At 54.1% G+C, this 20,306-nt stretch overlaps 1 protein-coding gene across 5 annotated transcripts; it reads left to right on the top strand.

The window, feature by feature from the left end:
• Positions 1-363: 363 nt before the first annotated feature.
• Positions 364-20,026, top strand: OBSL1 (obscurin like cytoskeletal adaptor 1). 5 transcript variants are annotated; one of them, XR_013975433.1, is made up of 22 exons: positions 366-1,993; positions 3,244-3,513; positions 3,592-3,843; positions 3,990-4,292; positions 4,461-4,757; positions 6,262-6,534; positions 7,959-8,231; positions 9,023-9,295; positions 12,034-12,306; positions 12,942-13,217; positions 13,292-13,579; positions 13,736-14,011; positions 14,543-14,812; positions 14,913-15,185; positions 16,266-16,532; positions 17,280-17,392; positions 17,900-18,056; positions 18,177-18,338; positions 18,651-18,755; positions 19,067-19,140; positions 19,245-19,336; positions 19,964-20,026. XR_013975433.1 is itself a non-coding variant. In XM_080933000.1 (21 exons), exons 1-21 carry the CDS (start codon positions 982-984, stop codon positions 19,969-19,971), a joined length of 5,691 nt encoding a protein of 1,896 aa, XP_080789126.1. In that variant the 5' UTR covers positions 367-981; the 3' UTR covers positions 19,972-20,026. The 5 variants fall into 5 exon arrangements, 4 of the variants coding, with proteins under 4 accessions (XP_080789128.1, XP_080789125.1, XP_080789126.1 ...); XM_080933000.1 differs by having other exon boundaries at positions 367-1,993; positions 19,067-19,336; XM_080932999.1 differs by having other exon boundaries at positions 365-1,993; positions 17,900-18,338; positions 19,067-19,336.
• Positions 20,027-20,306: the final 280 nt, after the last annotated feature.

Here is a 20,306-nt window from a genome sequence, read left to right as displayed (position 1 = left end):
CTGTGCCCTGTCTGTCTGTCTCAGACCTTCCCACTGTCCCCTCCCCATCCTACTGTTTGCCTTCTTCTACCCTTCTCACCCGAGTCTCCCCCAGTCCTTCCCACGCCCTACAGTCCCAGTTGCCCCTGCCCATGGCATTGAGACCTCCTATCTCTGACGCAGATGTCTGTGGCCCTGAGCCTTATCTCCCACTCCCGCCAAGAATGTGGGGGAAGGGGCTGTGATGGGTGTTCACCCCAAGTGACCTGACCCATTCAAGCAAGCATACAACCCACTCTTCAAATACACACACACACACACACACACACAGAGTGTGAGTCTACATCAGGTACCACAGGGGGGCTGTTTAAGGTTGGCCAGTCATCAAATCATTTATCAGGAGGACAGAGTGCACCAACCCCCTCAGACTTTCTGGGGCTCTTTTCAACCATAGCAGCTGCTAGGCCAACGTGGGAGGGAAGACCTGGGGTTGAGGCTCTGGGCCGAGGGCAGGTGGTCTCGCCTTGCTCTATACTTAGCCTGGAGGAGCCAGTCTGGGCTCTTGTCCTCCAGCTGTGTCATCAGAGAATATTTTTGGGATTGGCAGCTGCAGGCGACAAAGTCACTCAGGCCCAAGCCTGGCCTGCAGTTGGAGACCTGGCGGCCGGAGGTGGGAGGGAGGAGGGAAAAGAGGCCCAGAGGCCCAGGCTGTGGGAGGGGGCTGGAATGAGACTCTCCCAAGAGCAGGAAGCCAGGCCGCGGGCCGTCTAGGCTGTAGGGCCCCTCGCTGCGCGGGCAAACAGGAAGGACTGCCCCCTGAGCTCCGGGCTCCCGGCCCAGGAATTGCTGAGCGGCAGGGCTGCAGCCTGGATCCAGGATAGGGAGACGAGCGAGCACCAACGGTCACAGGAGTCCCACCGGTCCCCGCTGCCGCTCCGCCACGCCCTGGTCTCTGCTCTCGGCCTTCGCGCGTGCCCAGGCGGGCCATCTGCTGCGGCCGCAATGAAGGCCAGCTCAGAGGATCAGGGGAGCCCCCCGTGTTTCCTACGCTTCCCGCGGCCCGTGCGGGTGGTAAGTGGCGCGGAGGCCGAGCTCAGATGCGTGGTCCTGGGAGAGCCGCCGCCCACCGTCCTGTGGGAGAAAGGCGGGCAGCAGCTGGTGGCCTCGGAGCGCCTGAGCTTTCCGGAGGACGGCGCCGAGCACGGCCTGCTGCTGAGCGGCGCGCTGCCCACCGACGCCGGAGTCTACGTGTGCCGCGCCCGCAACGCGGCCGGAGAGGCCTACGCGGCGGCCGCCATCACCGTGCTGGAACCTCCGGCCCCAGAGCCTGAGCCCCAGCCCTCCGAGTATCCGCTGCCGCCGCCGGGTACCGGGGAGAGCGCCCCGGTGTTCCTGACGGGGCCCCAGTCCCAGTGGGTGCTGCGAGGGGCGGAGGTGGTGCTGACGTGCCAGGTGGGAGGCCTCCCGGAGCCCAAGCTGTACTGGGAGAAGGATGGGATGGCCTTGGATGAAGTGTGGGACAGCAGCCACTTCACGCTGGAGCCGGCCAGCGACGCGAGTGACGGGGGCGCAAGCCTGACGTTGCGCATCTCGTCCGCGCGGCTGCCCGATTCCGGCGTGTACGTGTGCCACGCCCGCAACGCGCACGGCCACGCGCAGGCGGGCGCGCTGCTCCAGGTCCACCAGCCCCAGGAGAACCGGCCCCAGGATCCCGATGACACCCCCAGACCCGTGGTGGAGCGGCTCAAATGCGCGCCCAAGACCTTCTGGGTGAACGAAGGCAAGCACGCCAAGTTCCGCTGCTACGTGATGGGCAAGCCTGAGCCCGAGATCGAATGGCTCTTGGAGGGCCGCCCTCTGCTCCCCGACCGCCGGCGCCTCATGTACCGCGACCGTGACGGTGGCTTTGTACTTAAGGTGCTCTACTGCCAGGCCAAGGACCGGGGGCTCTACTTGTGCGCCGCGCGCAACTCGGCGGGCCAGACGCTAAGTGCGGTCCAGTTGCACGTGAAAGGTAGAGCACTGTGCCCCTAGTGCCCTCAGAGGTTCTCCTTGTGCTCATGTCCACCCCCACGTCCGGAGGAATATTGGATTCCCATTTCCAATCTGCCCCCCACCCTCAGGGGTGCGGATTTAGATGTCTCCAGTACACTAGTGTATTTCTTAGCAAACCACCCAGGCGATTTCCAGGGAGATGGTGAAAACCACAAAGCTAAGGAATATAAAGAAGACTGGGTAAACCTTTCTAGTCCTAGTACATTCCTACCTTTTTAGACCTCCTTTCTCAACTGGATTCCCATCAGGTTGCAATATCTGTAAAATAATAGGATCGTGTTGTGGATGTAAATAACTAAGTTTATAATATACTAATCAGCCGGAACAAGGAGGCTGCTGTATTGAAAACACACATTTGGAGTGGAGGCTGTGCTCACAGCTTCGGACCCTGAATCTGTTAGGAAGGCTGGTTCAAACCTCCCTGGAACCACTGCTTTTTCATTAGGGGAGATAGATGCGCCAGAGGATAAATACCAGGCAGTCCATATTCTTTTATTTTAAGTTTCAAAGAAGAGGAAAGCAAAAGAGATGAGGAGGGGAAATTACCTTACCTGTCTTCAGTACTCGTGAACAGAAAATCCAGAGAAAACAAGACACTCTCAAATCACGCTGGAAGCTAAAGTTCCCCTTAATAGGACTTGGTCACAATTTGAGGAATTACATTTTTTACTAGTTGTTGGCCCAATTTTCTCCTTCCAAGAAAAGCATGTTGGGAAGTTCCCTTGAGTCCTGCCTGGCCCTTAACCAAGTGTGTGGTACCTGAGCTGTGGCAGTGTCCTCACGAGTCCCAGCTCAGTGTGCCCAAACTTGCCAGGCAGGTGAGAAACTGGAACGTCCTCAAAGTAAAGAAACTTCTCCAAGTGGAACCAGAACTTGTTTTCCCCAGCAACTCTAGCAGCCTCCTATTTCTGAAATATGGTTAGAATGCTGTTAAAATGAAATTCACTGCAGGCCCTTGTAGAAATTACAGAAACGGTGTAGAGTTAGGGGACAGCTGGAAAAACACTGATCTGGTCCAACGCCTACCCTCCCTCAAAACATGTTCAGAGTGATACGGCTGGTGGGTATCAGGGTCAGGCTGGAGATTAGACCAACTAACTCTGCTGGGAATTCAACCACCATTCTTAGCCTGCTAGGAAGAGGAAGTATGTCTGATGTACTTTATCCTCAGCTAGTCTCTCTCCTGAACCTTCTCTTCTCTTCCTGTAGAGCCCCGCCTACGGTTCACACGGCCGCTCCAGGATGTGGAGGGTCGAGAGCATGGGATCGCAGTGCTAGAGTGTAAAGTACCCAACTCTCGAATTCCCACCGCCTGGTTCCGAGAGGACCAGCGACTGTTACCCTGCCGCAAGTACGAGCAGATTGAGGACGGCACTGTGAGACGCCTCATCATCCATAGGCTGAAGGCAGATGATGATGGTGTCTATCTGTGTGAGATGCGGGGCCGAGTGCGCACTGTGGCTAATGTGACGGTCAAAGGTCAGCTGGCCAGTGGGAGGAGGCTGAGGCTGGTGGTTGTCTCGCTCCTGGGCTGATGGATTCCCGTCCACGTCTCAGGGCCCATCCTGAAGCGTTTACCCCGGAAGCTTGATGTCCTGGAGGGAGACAACGCAGTGCTGCTGGTGGAGACTCAAGAAGCTGGGGTCCAGGGGTGCTGGAGCCGTGATGGGGAGGAGCTGCCAGATACCTGCCAGAGCAGTTGTGGTCATATGCATGCCCTGGTCCTTCCAGGGGTGACCCGAGAAGATGCTGGCGAGGTCACCTTCAGCCTGGGCAACTCCCGTACCACCACCCTGCTCAGAGTCAAATGTGAGAGCAAGAATGCTCGTAAACAGGAGGGTCAGGGCAGGGGCGTTGCCGGTTGCCAGTACCTGGGTTGGGAAAGTGGATTTAAAGCAGGAGTGTTGTTGGAGTCTTGTACAAGGTTCAGGTGAAAAATCTCACCTTTATCTTAGGTGTCAAGCACAGTCCTCCTAGGCCCCCCATATCGGTTGAGATGTTCAAAGGCCAAAAGAACACAGTCCTGCTGACCTGGAAGCCCCCAGAGCCACTTCCAGAGACCTCCTTCATCTACCGCCTAGAGCGGCAGGAAATCGGGTCTGAGGATTGGATCCAGTGCTTCAGCATTGAGAAAGCTGGAGCCGTAGAGGTGCCAGGGGACTGTGTACCCGCCGAGGGTGACTACCGTTTCCGCATCTGCACAGTCAGTGAACATGGCCGCAGCCCCCATATCACGTTCAACGGTTCTGCTCACCTTGGTGAGTTAATTCTTCACGACTTGCCCATCGGTGTCTGTGCCCAGTCATGCCCTCCGTGACCTTTTTTCCTTTCTCTGGCCCTTAGTCCTTGCGTTTTCCCATCCTCCAGCTTTTTGCCTTCTCTTGCCCTTTTCTGGTTCTAACGGCCATGCCCTGTCTCTGCCCCAGTGCCCACAGCTCGCCTGGTGTCAGGCCTGGAAGATATGCAGGTGTATGATGGGGAAGATGCCGTCTTCTCCCTTAATCTGTCCACCATCATCAAGGGCGCTTGGTTCCTTAATGGAGAGCAGCTCAACAGTAATGAGCCCGAGGGCCAGGTGGAGCCTGGAGGCCTGCGGTACAGAGTAGAGCAGAAGGGCCTCCAGCACAGACTCATCCTGCACGCTGTCAAGCACCAGCACAATGGGGCCCTGGTAGGCTTCATCTGCCCTGGTGTGCAAGACTCTGCCGCCCTCACTATCCAAGGTTGGTGACAGGTGGATGCCTAGGCAGATAGGTTCAAAGCTCAGAAGTCATGTTTACCGAGCGAGGCAGATGCTGTGCCTGTTTCTCACGGCTGGGCTGGAAGAGTAGGGGGTGTTCATGGTGGGCTCAGATTGAGAGCTCAGACACCCAGAAGGGTAACTTCAGCTCCCAGCATATAGAGCTTCTCTTGGGTTCATCAGCATCACCCCATTCTTTGGGTTGTTTTGCTTTGCAGTTGGGCTAGGCATAGAGCTCAGAGAGAGGGCACTTTGTCCAGCATGGGGTGAACTCAATACTACCAAAAAAGATTATACTTGTCCTCTTATTTGAAAGATATGGATTCTGGCCCTAGTCCCTGCCTGCTCTCTGTCCTCTTGTCTAATTACCTAATAAAACCCCATCTCCTGGCCAAATTCACCTTGAACTGCGTGATTTAGGTAATTAGCACAGTCCCGCCGATAGCCTCATAAAATAGGTCCTTAGTCATTTCCCGGGCTGTACGTGTAGGAAAACAGAGAAGTTTAATGGCCTGCTCAGAGTTACAAAGTCAATGAGTGACGGTTCTGGATTGTGAACCCAAGTAGTTTGGGTCCAGGACTAAGGTATTAAAACTTCAAGGGCCATCCTGGTGCTCAGCTTTTTGGCTATTGCTAGAGAGCCTGGGGTCTTACGGTGGTAGCTTCCAGCATCAGTAGTAGAGAGCAAAGGCAAAAATTGCCAAGTGCAGCATTTCCAAGTTAAATGAAAGATCACTAACATCAGAGTCATCAGGAGAGACGAGCTCTTTAAGAATTAAGTACAGTAAAACCACTACTCTTAAGCAGTAGCCTAAAACCCGACTTTACCTCTTTCTGTTGCTATAACAGAATAGCTGATGCCGGGTACCTTATAAAGAAAAAAAAATTGTTTGGCTCACAGTTCTGGAAACTCAAGTCTGAAGTTGGTCAGCCCAGTCTTTAGAGACTCTGTCCAGTCTTTAGTGACCCCTACCCCAGCTTTTCACTAACTCAGACCATGACAAAGAAATAAAAGGTCAGTCATGATCAGAAGGAACCAAGTACATAGGGTGAACTTGCTTTGTAGCAGCATACTCAAGAACCTCTTCCTGTTCCTCCGCCCCTAGGTTTCCTTCCCCCTCTTAGAGGTTCCAGACACTGCCACCCTGAGGACTACAGTTCCATCACATGAACATCTTTCCGGGAATAACTCAGATCATATCCAAACCAAACCATAGCAATGCACGATCCTTTTTCTTTTTTTAAGTCAGGAAGTTGAACCTAGCACCTTATGTGCAAGCTTGATAGATATGCTGCCATTCTTCTCTTCCCCCTTGACCCTCAAACCTATTTTTAAAAACTAACTGACATCCAGGCTTTGGTCACTGACAGCAGTTGTCTTGGTGTATTCGCCCCTACACCAACATACAGGCTAGATAAAGGGTTGTATATCCGAGGAGCAGAATAGACCAGAGACATTGCAAGTGACCAAGTTTCTCTCCATGCAGAAAGCGCAGTGCACATCCTGAGTCCCCAGGATAAGGTGTCACTAACCTTCACGACCTCTGAACGGGTAGAGCTGACCTGTGAGCTCTCAAGAGTGAATTTTCCGGCAACCTGGTACAAGGATGGGCAGAACGTGGAGGAGAGCGAGTCTCTCATAGTGAAGATGGATGGGCGTAAACACCAGCTGATCCTGCCTGAGGCTCAAGTCCGAGACAGCGGTGACTTTGAATGCAGAACAGAAGGGGTCTCAGCCTTCTTCAGTGTCACTGTTCAAGGTCAGGAGCCTTGCCGGCTGCTTCCAGCTGAAGCTGCTTTTGGGAGCCTTGTAAATCCTGCCCCTGTGGCCTGTTGGCTTGGCGTGTGGGTGGCGCGGGGGTGGGCGTCCCTTTTATACAGAGCTTTTTGCTTTTTTTTTTTTTTTTTTTTGTGGGTTTTGACTGGGGCCTAGGGCCTTGTCGGTGCTAGGTGAGCTCTCTACCACCAAGATACATCCCTGGTCTTACATTTGCATCTTAAATCTCTCATGTACCCACAGCATCTAACATACTTGGCCACCTGTGTATTTACACCCTCTGCTGGATTTGGTGAGGGGGCCTAATGCAATTGAGGAAAAAGAGGGGTGGGATTGGCACTTATTCGGAGCCTACTCTGGAGCTAGAATTACGCTAAGTAATTTGCATGTATGATATTTTATTTAGTTTTCACGACTCAATAACGTATAACCTCCAGTCCACAGGTAAAAACATTGAGGCCCAAAGAAGTATTGTGACTTCCTTGATATCAGGCAGCCGAAACAGACGGTGGTCTGGCTTTTTCCTGCTAGGAGTCTGTTAGAAATGCATGTTCCCAGGCCTCCTGGGCTTTCAAAAGCGGAAACATCCCGGCCTGAGCCTGAGGGATCTTCTGTTTAGGAAGCTGATCAGTAATGACAGTTACTCAGCTGGGTGACACATGCAGATTTGAGACCAGCCCCAGCTGCGTGAGGCACTGACTCAAGCTGTCCTCAAGGCAGCCAACCAGCATAGGAGCTACTGATCCCTTTGAGTCACAATCCTGTTTCAATTCTGGAAACCCTGTGACCCCAACCCAAACATGTCCCCCGATAGGGAACTAGTCGTTTTTCTGCCACCGTAGGGAAGTACCCGAGATATTCATTGATATTGAAAAAGGGGTGTTCTGGGGACACTGCTCATCTTCATGGCCAGGAAATAAGGGGAAGAAGCTGGGATGCCCCTTTGAAGACAGGCCCCAGTGACCTGAGGTTTTCCCATCACGCCACTCCGTAGCACTATGGTAGTACCAGCTTGGCCTGCAAGCCCTTAACATGTGGGCCTTTGAGATGGTGCCTTTGTACAAAGCCACACTACTGCCCAGGGGGGCGGTTGCTTGATCCTGACCGAGTCATCCTCCAGTCCTTGAACAGTGAACTCGGCCAGGTGCATTGTAGTTTCGATCTCCCTTCTGCCTGTCAGACAGTTGGCTGGCACTGTATGACCCCTGGGTGCCTCCTATCCTCTGTGTCCCCACTCAGCTACCTTTGGGCATCAGTTTCATCTTCCATGCCAACAGGATCTCATGTCCCCAAACTCCTGCATGGTATGGCTTTAATGACCCATCTCTCCTGCCGCCAGCGACTTCTTGCTGCCCTCGAGTCTCCTGTGTAAGGGGTGTTTATGATCCATCTCTATTCCCCACCAAGATCCCCCAGCGCACATCGTGGACCCCCGAGAGCATGTGTTTGTCCATGCCATCACCTCCGAGAGTGTCGTGCTGACCTGTGAGGTAGACCGCGAGGACGCAACTGTGCACTGGTACAAGGACGGGCAGGAGGTGAAGGCGAGTGACATCATCGTATTAAGAAAGGAAGGGCCCCATCACCGCCTGGTGCTTCCTGCAGCCCAGCCCTCTCACGGGGGCGAGTTTCAGTGTGTCGTAGGAGATGAACGTGCCTACTTCACAGTCACCATCACAGGTGAGAGAGGCTATCACGTGTTCCTGCGGGTCGCTCTTCTTGCCCCCTCTAGTCTCTCTGTATTGTTGAGTCCTAAGCACACTGGTCCTGGCTACTCATCGCCAGGGAACCCTGCCTTTTCCATCTTCCAGGAGTCCCCTGCTAAGAGGGTTCCTTGGGGACAATAATTCTGTTACAGAGCAGATGGTACCAGGTATGGAAGGGGTCAAAAAGTCTCAGAGACCTGAACGGTACCCCAGTTCATCTGAGACCTAGCGCCCTTCTCCCATGTTACTTAAAAAAAAAAATATTTATTTATTGTAGGTGTATGAGTACACTGTGGCTATCTTCAGACACACCAGAAGAAGGCATTGGATTCCATTACAGATGGTTGTGAGCCACCATGTGGGTGCTGGGAATTGAACTTGGGACCTCTGAAAGAGCAGTCAGTGCTCTTAACCTCTGAGCCATCTCTCTAGACTCCCCATGTTTCATTTTTCACTCTGTCCTTGTCCCCCCATCCCCAGAGACTGTAAACTGTTTCTATAGTTAATGGGGGTCCACACTCCCCATGATGAGCTTCCACACAAAGCCTGGTGTACTCTGGAGATTATGGTTGGGTGTCTGTGTCCATGACAGCTACTCTCAAGGACTTGTGTGGCACTAGTTGTGAGTGAAGTGACAGCCTAAAGAATGACCTTTTCAACACGTGGCTGACTTTCAAAGCATAGGATAGGCCTGGATGAGGAGGGACAGCGGACACCCCTGGTCCCATCCCCTCTTGCCTAGGATCAGATGTCTCTGCCCTTCAGATGTCTCCTCGTGGATCGTGTACCCCAGTGGCAAAGTGCACGTGGCAGCCGTACGCCAAGAGCGTGTGGTGCTGACCTGTGAGCTGTGCCGGCCCTGGGCTGAGGTGCGCTGGACCAAAGATGGGGAGGAGGTAGTGGAGAGCCCAGCACTGTTCCTGGAGAAGGAAGATACCATCCGCCGCCTGGTGCTGCCCTCTGTCCAGCTTGAGGACTCTGGCGAGTACCTGTGTGAAATCCGTGATGAGTCGGCTTCCTTCACCATCACCGTCACAGGTGTGGGCCCACCCCAGCCCCCAGAATCACCAGAGGACAACCTGGGCCTGAGGGATGTTGAGTGAATGTTTCTCCGCATGCAAGCTTGCCTGTGTCAGGGAGGGAAGTGTGGGTTGAGGGTGCATGCACCAGGGTCCTTGCCTGAAAGAGCCTGGAATGCCAGTTGGAATCAACAAGCCCTTCCCTGGTGTCAACAAGGCCAGGTCCAGCTCACTGACTGAACCCCATCTAGGCCAGAAGTCTGGGCTGCTGGTCAGTTAGCTGCCAGACTAGCTGGGGAGGCTATTGTTAGACAGGGGTCACAAATGGGGAGATCCTTGGATGCCAGCTCTGTGCAGCCCACAGATGTGTTTTGTTTGGCCTGCAGAGTCATACCAAAGTCAGGACAGCCCAAATAGCAACCCGGAGTTATGCGTCCTCTTGAAAAAGCCGAAGACCCAGCGGTTCTGGTCTCGTTTCCCCCCATGGCGACGAACGGCTGGCACTGAGTAGCAGCTGCCCCATAGCATGGGGTCCCCATTTCTCTGTTCCACCCTCCCTGCCATTCCTTCTGCCTCTCCCCAGACTTCTTGAGCCATTAATTTAACCTACTTGGCCCTTGCAGTTTGCAACTCCCCTGTTAAACCAATAAATGCACCAATAAATATTCCAAGAAACCTCATGATAAATAAGTTCAATTAGGGTTGAGGGCTCCACAGGAGAGCCAGGCAGGGAGGACATGGGAGGAGGTCTCTCAGAGTAACGGATATGGGCTGGGCTTCATGTATTCGGCAGCATATGAACAGACTTGTATTTGCTCCTCAGAGAGCACAGCCTAGTAAGCAAGCCAGATACATGTCAGAGCGTAGGCCGTCAAATTCAGCGTAGGAGTCCCTGAGCTGGTGGCTGCTATCCTGGTCAGGGCTAGGTTGAGTTAAGAGGTGGGCAGGGAATGTTCTAGGTATGGGGGAAGTGCAGGATGGCTGGAAATGATGCTGCTTTGTGCCAGCGACCTCAGGATTAAAGCTCACAGCACCATTCCCAGTGTGCATGGTAGTGGGGGGCACTTAGGCACTTCTGGACATCGCAGAAGAACCCCAGTGGTAGCACAAAGACAAGTACCCTATTCTTCATGGTCCTGTTGCCTTCTTCTCTGACTTGCCCAAGGAGCCATGCCCAGGATGAGCTTAGGGACTTGCACTCAGTATATACCCTAGACTGAGTCCACAAGTACATGACTGTGTACATGGTTTGTTTCACAGCTAGCTACCTTCATTCTCTTGTTCCCAGAAACAACAGCCACAACCACAAAGCACCATATGCCTCACAGTAAAATTCACACAAATGCCACTTTACCTCCAGGCCAGGGGGGAATCGAGTTCCCTACCAAATGGCTTCTGTAGTTACATCTTTACCCCAGCTCACTGCCCCAACCTCTTCCACAGCCATTCCATACAGAAGAAGCACCTTCTGTAGTCTTCTGACCTTGTCATGGACTGGATCAGACATTTTGGGGGGGGAAACAGGATGCCATCTTGTCTCAACAAGACGAGCTCAAGGCTGCAGTGTACAGAGGCTGGGTCTGGCCGAGAACTGAAAAAAGAAAATCCTAGGCAAGGAAGCCAGCAGTTCCCCAGCCTGGCCACAAGGGGGCCAGGCATACGCTTGTCATTTGGAAACTTAATTCGTTGGAGAATAACAGGGCCCAGTATGGGCGAGCTTGGGCTCCCTGACGGTCTAATAATATTGACTTAGCTCCTGTCTGTGGAAGAGTGGACTGTGCTTGAGGATGAGCTCCCTGAAACAGTGTAGCATCCCCCGGGAAACTTAGACAGTTATTAACAGCTTGGTATATAAGGATTCATTCCCTAGTTGCTGCAAGTGGGAGGCTTGGATTCCCTCCCACTGCCTGAAGCAGGAGAGCCTGCCTAGAACAGAATGCTTCCTCCTCCTGCCTCTGCAGCGATAGCTGCCCCGGACCTTAAAGGCAGTTCATTGCTTAAGTTCATGCCTCAGTTCTTTCATCTGGAAAATAGAGCGTAACGCTTTCCTTCTGACAGTGTGGGGCTGAACGATCAATGTGCTCAGCACTCTGACTGGAGCATTAGGAAGTGTTCATTTTTAACAGATCCTGATTCCACCCCTGCACGATTTTGAAAGTCCCCCTCCCCCAACCCCTCAAAATCAAAAGGCTTGTAAAAAGCTCAGCACTCATCTGGTATAATGGTGTAAACCTTTAATCCCAGCACTCAGGAGGCAGAGGCAGGTGATTCTCTGTTTTCCAGGCTATCCTGGTCTACATAGCAGTTTCAGACCAGCCAGGACTATGTAGTGAGAGCAGAATTTTGGCAGTCAAATTTATTTCATTAAAACTGAGCTTAACTGATGTGTACTTAATTGTTCTTTATTTATCTGCTAGGGCTAGTATATCTGTATCTTTGTGAGATTTGACTATGTGTTAGTATATCTTGCTGAGGGTAAATACATTAGCAAACATGTTAATGGGAATAGTTATAAGGGGCAGAGGCAGGACCTGAAGGTATCTACCAAATGAGAAATACATCCTTTTAAAGTCCAGAAGATTCTGGATTCTGTAAGTGTCCAAGGGGATTCCAAGGACGGATCAGGGACCCATTGTTACTACTATGCTACTCAGAACTCAGGACTATTATTAACCCATGGGCAGTGGGGGCCCATATGCTGCCCTGTCATGCTAGTTAGTGACAGTTAGTGACAGTTGTGTTTGTCCTGTTCTGCAGAGCCCCCTGTGCGGATCATATACCCCCGGGATGAGGTGACCTTAAGTGCTGTGAGTTTGGAATGTGTGGTGCTCACCTGTGAGCTGTCTCGAGAGGATGCTCCTGTACGCTGGTACAAGGATGGGCTAGAGGTAGAGGAGACTGAGGCCCTGGTGCTCCAGAGTGACGGGCCTCGCCGCCGTCTGGTGTTGCCTGCTGCCCAGCCAGAGGACGGGGGCGAGTTTGTGTGTGATGCTGGGGATGATTCAGCCTTCTTCACTGTCACTGTCATAGGTGGGTAATTTCTGCTGACACCTCCAGGGAGGTAAAGAAACGGGGTACTATAGGACAGACATCCACTATCCCTACTCTACCTTGTTTCTCTTCCCCCATTCCTCTGTGTCCCAGACCCCTCAGCCTTAGCCATCAGAGAACTCAGTTCAACCAGGGACAGTGTCCACAGACCTGGTGAGAGGGAGCCCAACAGATAGGATCATTCCTTCCTTCCTTCATTCATTCCTTCATTCATTCATTCAACAAATGCTTATCAAGCAACTAGCATATGCTTGACACCATTCTAGATGCTGGGGTACAAAGTGAACCAGTGTGCTACAAGTTTCAGTGTTTGCAGAACTCAACATTGGGAAGTGGTAGTGGGGGATGGGGAAGCAAAATAAATGGTTTACCAAGGAGCAAGAGCTAAGTGTATCAGAGGCAAAGCATAAAAGGGAAGGGAATGGGGGTGGATCTAAGGAGAGGTGAATGGATAGATTTGGGTATGAGTCTGACTTGCCTCTTTTATCTGTATGACCTTGGGCAAGTCATTTTCTTCATAGGAGCCCTCAGTTCCTTACTAAAAAGTGTATTTGGAGAGTCAGGGAGAAACTATCAGTCAAAACCCTGTGCCCCTTTCTCTGCCCACCCACCAGCTCCACCTGAGAGGATTGTGCACCCAGTGGCCCGATCCCTGGATTTGCAGTTTGGGGCTCCAGGACATGTGGAGCTACGCTGTGAAGTGGCCCCGGCCGGGTCTCAGGTGCACTGGTACAAGGATGGGCTAGAGGTAGAGGTGTCAGATGCACTGCAGCTGGGTGCCGAGGGGCCTGCCCGCACTCTCACCCTGCCCCATGCCCAGCCTGAGGATGCCGGGGAGTATGTATGTGAGACCCGAGATGAGGCTGTCACCTTCAATGTCAGCCTGGCTGGTGGGTGTGCCGGGCTAGCCTGGGGTGGGGAGGCAGGGGCTGGCTTGGGCTTACAACGCCCTTTCTTTGTGCAGAGCTTCCAGTGCAGTTTCTGGCCCCTGAGGCAGCCCCAAACCCGCTCTGCGTGGTTCCTGGGGATCCAGTGGTGCTGAGCTGTGAGCTGTCCCGGGCAAGCGCACAAGTGTTGTGGAGCCATAACGGGACCTCTGTGCAGCAGGGCGGAGGACTAGAGCTTCGAGCTGAGGGTCCACGCCGAATCCTCTGCATCCAGGCTGCCGACCTAGCTCACGCAGGTGTCTACACCTGCCAGTCTGGGGCAGCCCCAGGAGCCCCAAGCCTCAGCTTCAATGTCCAGGTGGCTGGTGAGTACAGCCTGGGCAGAAAGCCTTAGTAGTCCCCCAAATCCAGGGCTCCCCCACTTTCCTAAGACATGACATCTTTCCCTTGCCCTGTTTCCCCAGCTTGTCTCCCTGCCCTTCTCATTACCCTCCCAGTGACCCCTAGCTTTGACCCCACAGAGCCCCCGGTGCGGGTAGTGTCCCCTGAGGCAGCCCAGACGAGGGTTCGAAGCACCCCAGGCGGGGACCTAGAGCTGGTGGTGCACCTCTCCAGACCAGGGGCCCCTGTGCGCTGGTACAAGGACGGGGAGCGCCTGGCAAGCCAGGGGCGGGTGCAGCTGGAACAAGCCGGGGTGAGGCAGGTGCTGCGGGTGAGGGGGGCACGGAGAGGGGACGCTGGGGAATACCTGTGTGACGCATCCCAGGACAGTCGCATCTTCATCATCAGTGTGGAAGGTAACGGTGCACCCCTCACACCCATTGTTCTCTGGCACCCACAAAGACCACCTCCTATCCTCTGGGCCCTTTCCATCTCTACACCTTACCTGACTGCCCTCTGTGGTCCCCAGCAATGAGTTCATGACTGTGACTGTAAGAGGGCAAACCCCTTTTTCCAGCACCCTAGCATGGCAGGACATATGGATAAGAAAAAGATCTCCAGAGTCAACATGCAACTCCGACTCGGTTTTCCGGGATTTGCCATTTTACTCCTCTGAGCCCCAGCTCTGACATGGCATAGCAGATGGGTGGCTGTGACTACTAGATGCTGTAACAGGGCCCATAATAAGTAATGTATTGGTACTAGAGACTTGGGAAGAGGTGCCAGGCTGGGATTTCAGGGAGCTTACCCCAACAGCTAGCACACAGTAGGACCTCACTCAAGGTGTAGTAATTAGCGGGAGAATGAGAACCTGAGTCCCAAGGAGGGGTGGAGAAGGAGTAAGGGAGAGAGACGTATCCAGGTCACTGCTTCACCCCTCCTTCCAGAGCTCCCACCCGTGAAGCTGGTCTCTGAACTGACGCCCCTGACGGTCCATGAGGGTGATGATGCCACCTTCCAGTGTGAAGTCTCACCACCAGATGCCGAAGTCACCTGGCTACGAAATGGAGCGGTTGTCACTCCAGGGCCACAGCTGGAAATGGCCCGGAGTGGTTCAAGCCGCACATTGATCATCCGAGGCTGCCAACTCGAAGACGCGGGGACGGTGACGGCCAGAGCTGGAACCACTGACACAAGTGCCAGGCTCCATGTTCGAGGTGACTAAGCTCTGTTCCCTGTAACCCCCTCCCGGCTGTGGCCTAGAAGTGAGACAGCCTTCAACATACGGGCCCTATGATCTTTTGTCTTCCCTTCCAGAGACTGAGCTGCTGTTCGTCCGGCGGCTGCAGGATGTGCGGGCCGAGGAAGGCCAGGATGTGTGCCTTGAGGTGGAGACAGGTCGAGTAGGTGCCGCTGGAGCCGTTCGCTGGATACGAGGCGGGGAAGCCCTTCCCATGGACTGTCGCCTGACTACGGTCCAGGATGGCCATGTTCACCGCCTCGCTATCCGGGGTGTCCTACTTACCGACCAGGGTACCTACGGCTGTGAGAGCCACCACGATCGCACCCTGGCCAGGCTCAGTGTGAGGCGTGAGTGCCCAGTCTTCTCCTTTCTCATCACTTACCCGGCTGTCCCAGACCCGCCACTGCCACCACCACCAAAGAGCTTCTTTCTGCGGAGGAAAGTCTGCCCTGGCCGTCCCAATCTAGACTCCTGCCTAAAGCAAAAACCTCCTTTTCTACTGTTTTCTAGTTACCTCAGAAGTCCAGATGGACTTTGCTTTTCACTCCCAACTTCCAAAGATGGCTTTGCTAGCAACATGAATATTATACTGCAGAAAGACTCTCTGAATTTATTAATTTATCTGAAAGAATGACTAGCAAAATGCTGGAGCGCTCTACCTGTGTGACCTCAAGCAATCTCTCTGAAACAAATCTTAAAAAACAGGGTTGATCTCTATGTCCAGAGTCTCTGAGGAAGTTAGCTGAGGTATCAGACCTTGGTGATTGGCTGTCACAGGTGATATGTATTCATCACAGCATAACCCAGAGCCTCACTGAGTCTAGTGCAGTGGTTCTCAACCTGTGGGTCGAGACCCCTTTGCTCGCGTGAAGGCAGGGGTCCCCTATCCAATATCTTGCATATCAGGTATTTACGTTACAATTCATAGCAGCAGCACGGTCACAGTTATGAGGTCGCAATGAAAAATAATTTTACGGCTGGGGGTTACCACCAATGAGGAACTGTATGAAAGGGTCACACCATTAGGAAGGTTGAGATGCACTGGATCAGTGCAATAAGGGAAAATTAGGGGTAGAAAAAGTCAGAGCGGTTTGCCAAGGAGCCCATGGTTACATGCGTGAGTTATATGGTTAAATAATGGCTGCAATCCCAGTGGGTTCATTGTCCCTTCCAGCGTCACACCAACCCACACTGAGACTCCTCAACCCCCAAACTAACACTCGCATGTTTTCATTTTCCTAACCACAGTACACCTCTCCCCTGACCAAACCTAGATTGTGTCTGTCCTTTCCTCCCTCCCTCTCACCCCGTCTGTACAGCAAGGCCTTCGATTGAGTGCTGGGGGTGGTGCAGAGGATGCTAGGGGTGAGTGAGCCCCTGAACCCTGCCCAGAGCTAGAGCTGGCACCCCCCATCTCCCCACACTAGCTCGGCAGCTGAGGGAACTTCGGCCTCTGGAGGATGTGACCGTCTATGAGGGGGGCAGCGCCACCTTCCAGCTGGAGCTGTCCCAGGAGGATGTGACTGGAGAATGGGCCCAGGGTGGAGTCCGGCTTCACCCAGGGCCCAGATGTCACATTCATTCAGAAGGTCGTACTCACTGCTTGGTGCTAAGCGGCCTGGGTCTGGCTGACTCAGGCTGTATCTCCTTCACTTCGGATACCCTTCGGTGTGCTGCTCGGCTCACAGTGAGAGGTGTGGCCTCTGGGCCCCTGCCTGCTAAATCCCTGTGTGACTACTACCTAACCGTGTGGTTCTTACTGACCACCCTGCCGGAGTGGGGGAATCCTTGGGCCCTTTGGATCTGTGTGGACCCCAGTCACCACCTTGCTTGAGTAGAGGTGCTTCTGTTGCCTGTAGCCCTACATCCGGTGCCACCTGGAACAATCCCATATCTGTATGGTCCCTTTTGTTTGCCTACCGGGACATGTCCCCACTGGTTACTCTTATTATGACTCAGTGGCTCTCTTGGCTGCCTAAGTGTGTCTCCTGTAATTCACTGATGAGACATCAGAGAAAGCTGTGGTTCTAATTCTGCCCGAGGCCCCCATTTTTTAGCCCTAGTGAGTTCCCCATTAGCCACAGCCCTAGGGACCCTCAGTACTCTGTGGAGCACTTTTATGCCCCTCCCCCACCAAGCCCAGTGTCTTCAGCTGTCCACTTCAGCCATGTGGACACTGCTGCCCATGTGTTTGTGAGTGACCCTTTTGCCATCTCTTCTTCCATCTCTGCCATTGCCCTCCCACCCCAGCATGTCCCCTGCTGACGACCTCAAAATGGTACTCCTACCCCATTGGCTCTCTGGTCCTGCTGTGTCACACACCGTCCACATACTAGTGGCCTCCACTGACTACCTGCATGTGTCTGCCACTGACCCCACTGTGTCTGTGTGTTGTACAAGCTTATCCCGATCCTTGACATTTCTCCCTTATCCACTCTCAGAGGTCCCAGTGACTATTGTGCAGGGGCCACAGGACCTAGAAGTGACTGAAGGTGACACAGCCACGTTCGAGTGCGAGCTTTCCCAGACTTTGGCTGACGTAATATGGGAGAAGGTCAGAGCATGCGCCTAGTGCAGACCTATCGACATAACAATAATTCGGGCAAGAAACTAACACTCACTGGACCTGTGAGACTGGGTTGAGATTGGTGTCACATTTAATCCCTTTTAATCCTTACAACACCCTGTGAAGGAACACCTCGTTATTACCGGGCTATCTAAGGAACACATTCTGTGGGATGAACAGAGTTGCTCAAGGACAGACAAAAGTAGAGCCTATGTTGAAAACCAATTTTTAAATCCACACTCGGTGGGTCCATGCAGAACGTTGGGCTTTCTGTGCCACTGGTGCCAATTCTCGGCTCTAAAGATGGCACCTTCTGAGAGAAGTGACCAGAAAGGGAAGTCGTGGGACAGTCCAACCCTAGCTGGGGAACGCAAGGAATCCACTAGTGCGTTTCTAGCCGGCTTGACATCCACAGAGGACAGCGCCAACTCCCAGGGTCGCAACCTCCAGAATCCTACTGGGCTCAATCTGACCTATTACGAATCCCGCCCTTAGGATGGGCAGGCGCTCTCTCTCAGCCCGCGCGCCCGGCTCCAGGCTCTCGGCACGCGGCGCCTTCTCCTTCTGCGGCGTTGCAGCTCCTCAGACGCCGGGACCTACAGCTGCGCTGTGGGGACAGCTCGCTCCGGGCCTGCGCTCTTGACCGTGCGCGGTGGGTACCCAGAGACGCCAGGGTACTACTTTGGGCGCCCCTACACCCTACCCACTTCTAGGGGGCGTGGCGGATGTGTGTCTGGCTCCGCCCCGCCTCACGCTCCTGGCTCCGCCCCAGAACGAGAGGTATCTGTGCTCCGCGAGCTCCGGTCCGTTAGCGCCCGCGAAGGAGACAGCGCCACCTTCGAGTGCACCGTGTCTGAGACCGAGACCACTGGGCGCTGGGAGCTCGGAGGCCATGCACTGAGACCCGGAGGCCGAGTTCGCATCCGACAGGAAGGTGTGGGCCTTTTTCTTTCTTCCGTGACCCCTTGTTACCTTGCCCAGGGTTCAGACAGACTCCGCCCCCATTCAGAGAAGCCCCGCCTCTAGCTCGAGTAGGCCCCGCCCCACCAACCCCCTGCTGGTGTCTCCGGGACTTTCCTCCTCCGCCAGCTGAGTCCTGCCTTAGCTTCTCTTGGCGTCCTCTCTCCAATTCCGCGCGCTGACACTTCAGAACCTCCCGGGGACTTGCTCCGGTGCCACCCTCTTTCTCAAATTCTCCCGGGGGAAGCGGCTGAGTCTTCAATACCTCCCCACCCCCCACTCCCAGGGAAGAAACACATTCTGGTGCTGAGCGAGCTGCGAACCGAGGACACCGGAGAGGTCTGCTTCCAGGCGGGACCCGCCCAGTCCTTGGCTCGGCTGGAGGTGGAGGGTAAGCTTCTGAGGCGAAGGCGACAGGAAAGGGCATCATCTCCCATCCTGGGACTAACTGACCAGCCGCTGGTCCTAGAGATGCCGCTTCTTCATCGCTCCTCTTGAGGGGCTCTCTCTTGGGGCAGGTCATAGAGAGCAGTTCATTTCTTCAGGAGACGGAGAGAAAGAGACTTTGAACTGGGCATGCAGGGAAATGGACTGATGGCACGGAGGGCTTGTGCCAGGAGTGGAGATCGTAGGCAGGGAAGATGCATCTCTCCTCTAGGGGCCTTGCGTGTCCTTATTAAGACCCTGTTCCCCCAACCGCAGCGTTGCCTCTCCAGATGTGCCGCCGCCCACCTCGCGAGAAGACGGTTCTGGTCCACCGCAGGGCGGTGTTGGAGGTGACTGTGTCCCGCCCTGGGGGCCACGTGTGTTGGATGCGGGAGGGGGTCGAATTATGCCCGGGAAACAAGTATGAGATGCGCAGTCACGGCACTACCCACAGCCTCGTCATCCATGACGTCCGACCCGAGGACCAGGGCACCTACAGCTGCCAAGCAGGCCAGGACAGTGCTGACACACAGCTGCTGGTAGAGGGTGAGTAGAGCCCACTGGGCAGAATCACAAGAAACAGGATGACCAGGCAGGAGGGGCTACCTAGAAGCTGCAGTGCTGAGCTACACCTACGGGAGGTTTTCCAGGACTCGGGGAAAGACTCTGGGCGGTGGGTTCTGATGCATGTGGGGGTGGGGGAGGGGTGGGAGAGAACCTTGAGTCTCAAAAGGAGCTTCCCTGACCTTCCTAGGGCTCCTCCTGCTAGGGCTTCTCACTTTCCTCTGTTTCTGGTGCATGCTTGTCTCCCCAGAACACCTGATTGCTACCAGCTGCCCTTTTCCTCACTACCCACCAGTATCTGCTGTCCATCACCTCCTCCTGCCCTCTTTCCAGCTGGCTTTTGGTCACCTCAGTGGGTTCCACAACAGCCTGGGCAGTCCCTTCCATTCTCTCCCTCTTTGATGTAGGAAGCACCCACTCTGCCCCAAACCTTTGAGTTTCTTTTCATACATCTTGCTGTGTCCCACCCTACCTGCACCCACCTTCTTGGCCCTGCAGACATCTTTGCCAGAGGCTCGATAAGGGTGGGACCCTGGGTATCCAGACTCTGCTAGTGGCTTGGTCCCACTCTCCCTATACCCAGTCCCACATGCACTCATTCCTCTACAGGTGACTAGAGGGCTGAAACACACCGAGCTCGTGCCCTCAGACCATTTCGAGGAAGCATACCCTTATACGGGGTAGGGTGGGGAGGGAGGATCCAGAGGTATCAGGTAACAATAAAGATGCTACTGTTCATGCCCACACTTGTCTGTGTGCCATGGGAGGGCAGACCATGCTTGGAGCCCCTGTAGTAAGTGTCACAGCTCAGAGGCTGCAGTGTTTCCAACTTGGTTGGTGGAAGTACCAATCACTGAAGACTTCGGGCAGAGGCCACATAGTTTGGCACATTTATAAAAGATGTAAAACAGGGCGGAAGGAGACAGAAGCATGAGGTGTCTAAGGTGGCATA

This window comes from Micromys minutus (assembly GCF_963924665.1).
Source record: "Micromys minutus genome assembly, chromosome: 19".
Taxonomy (NCBI): Eukaryota; Metazoa; Chordata; class Mammalia; order Rodentia; family Muridae; genus Micromys; species Micromys minutus.
Note: the sequence above shows the minus strand (reverse complement) of the source record. Positions and strands in the feature narration are given on the sequence as shown.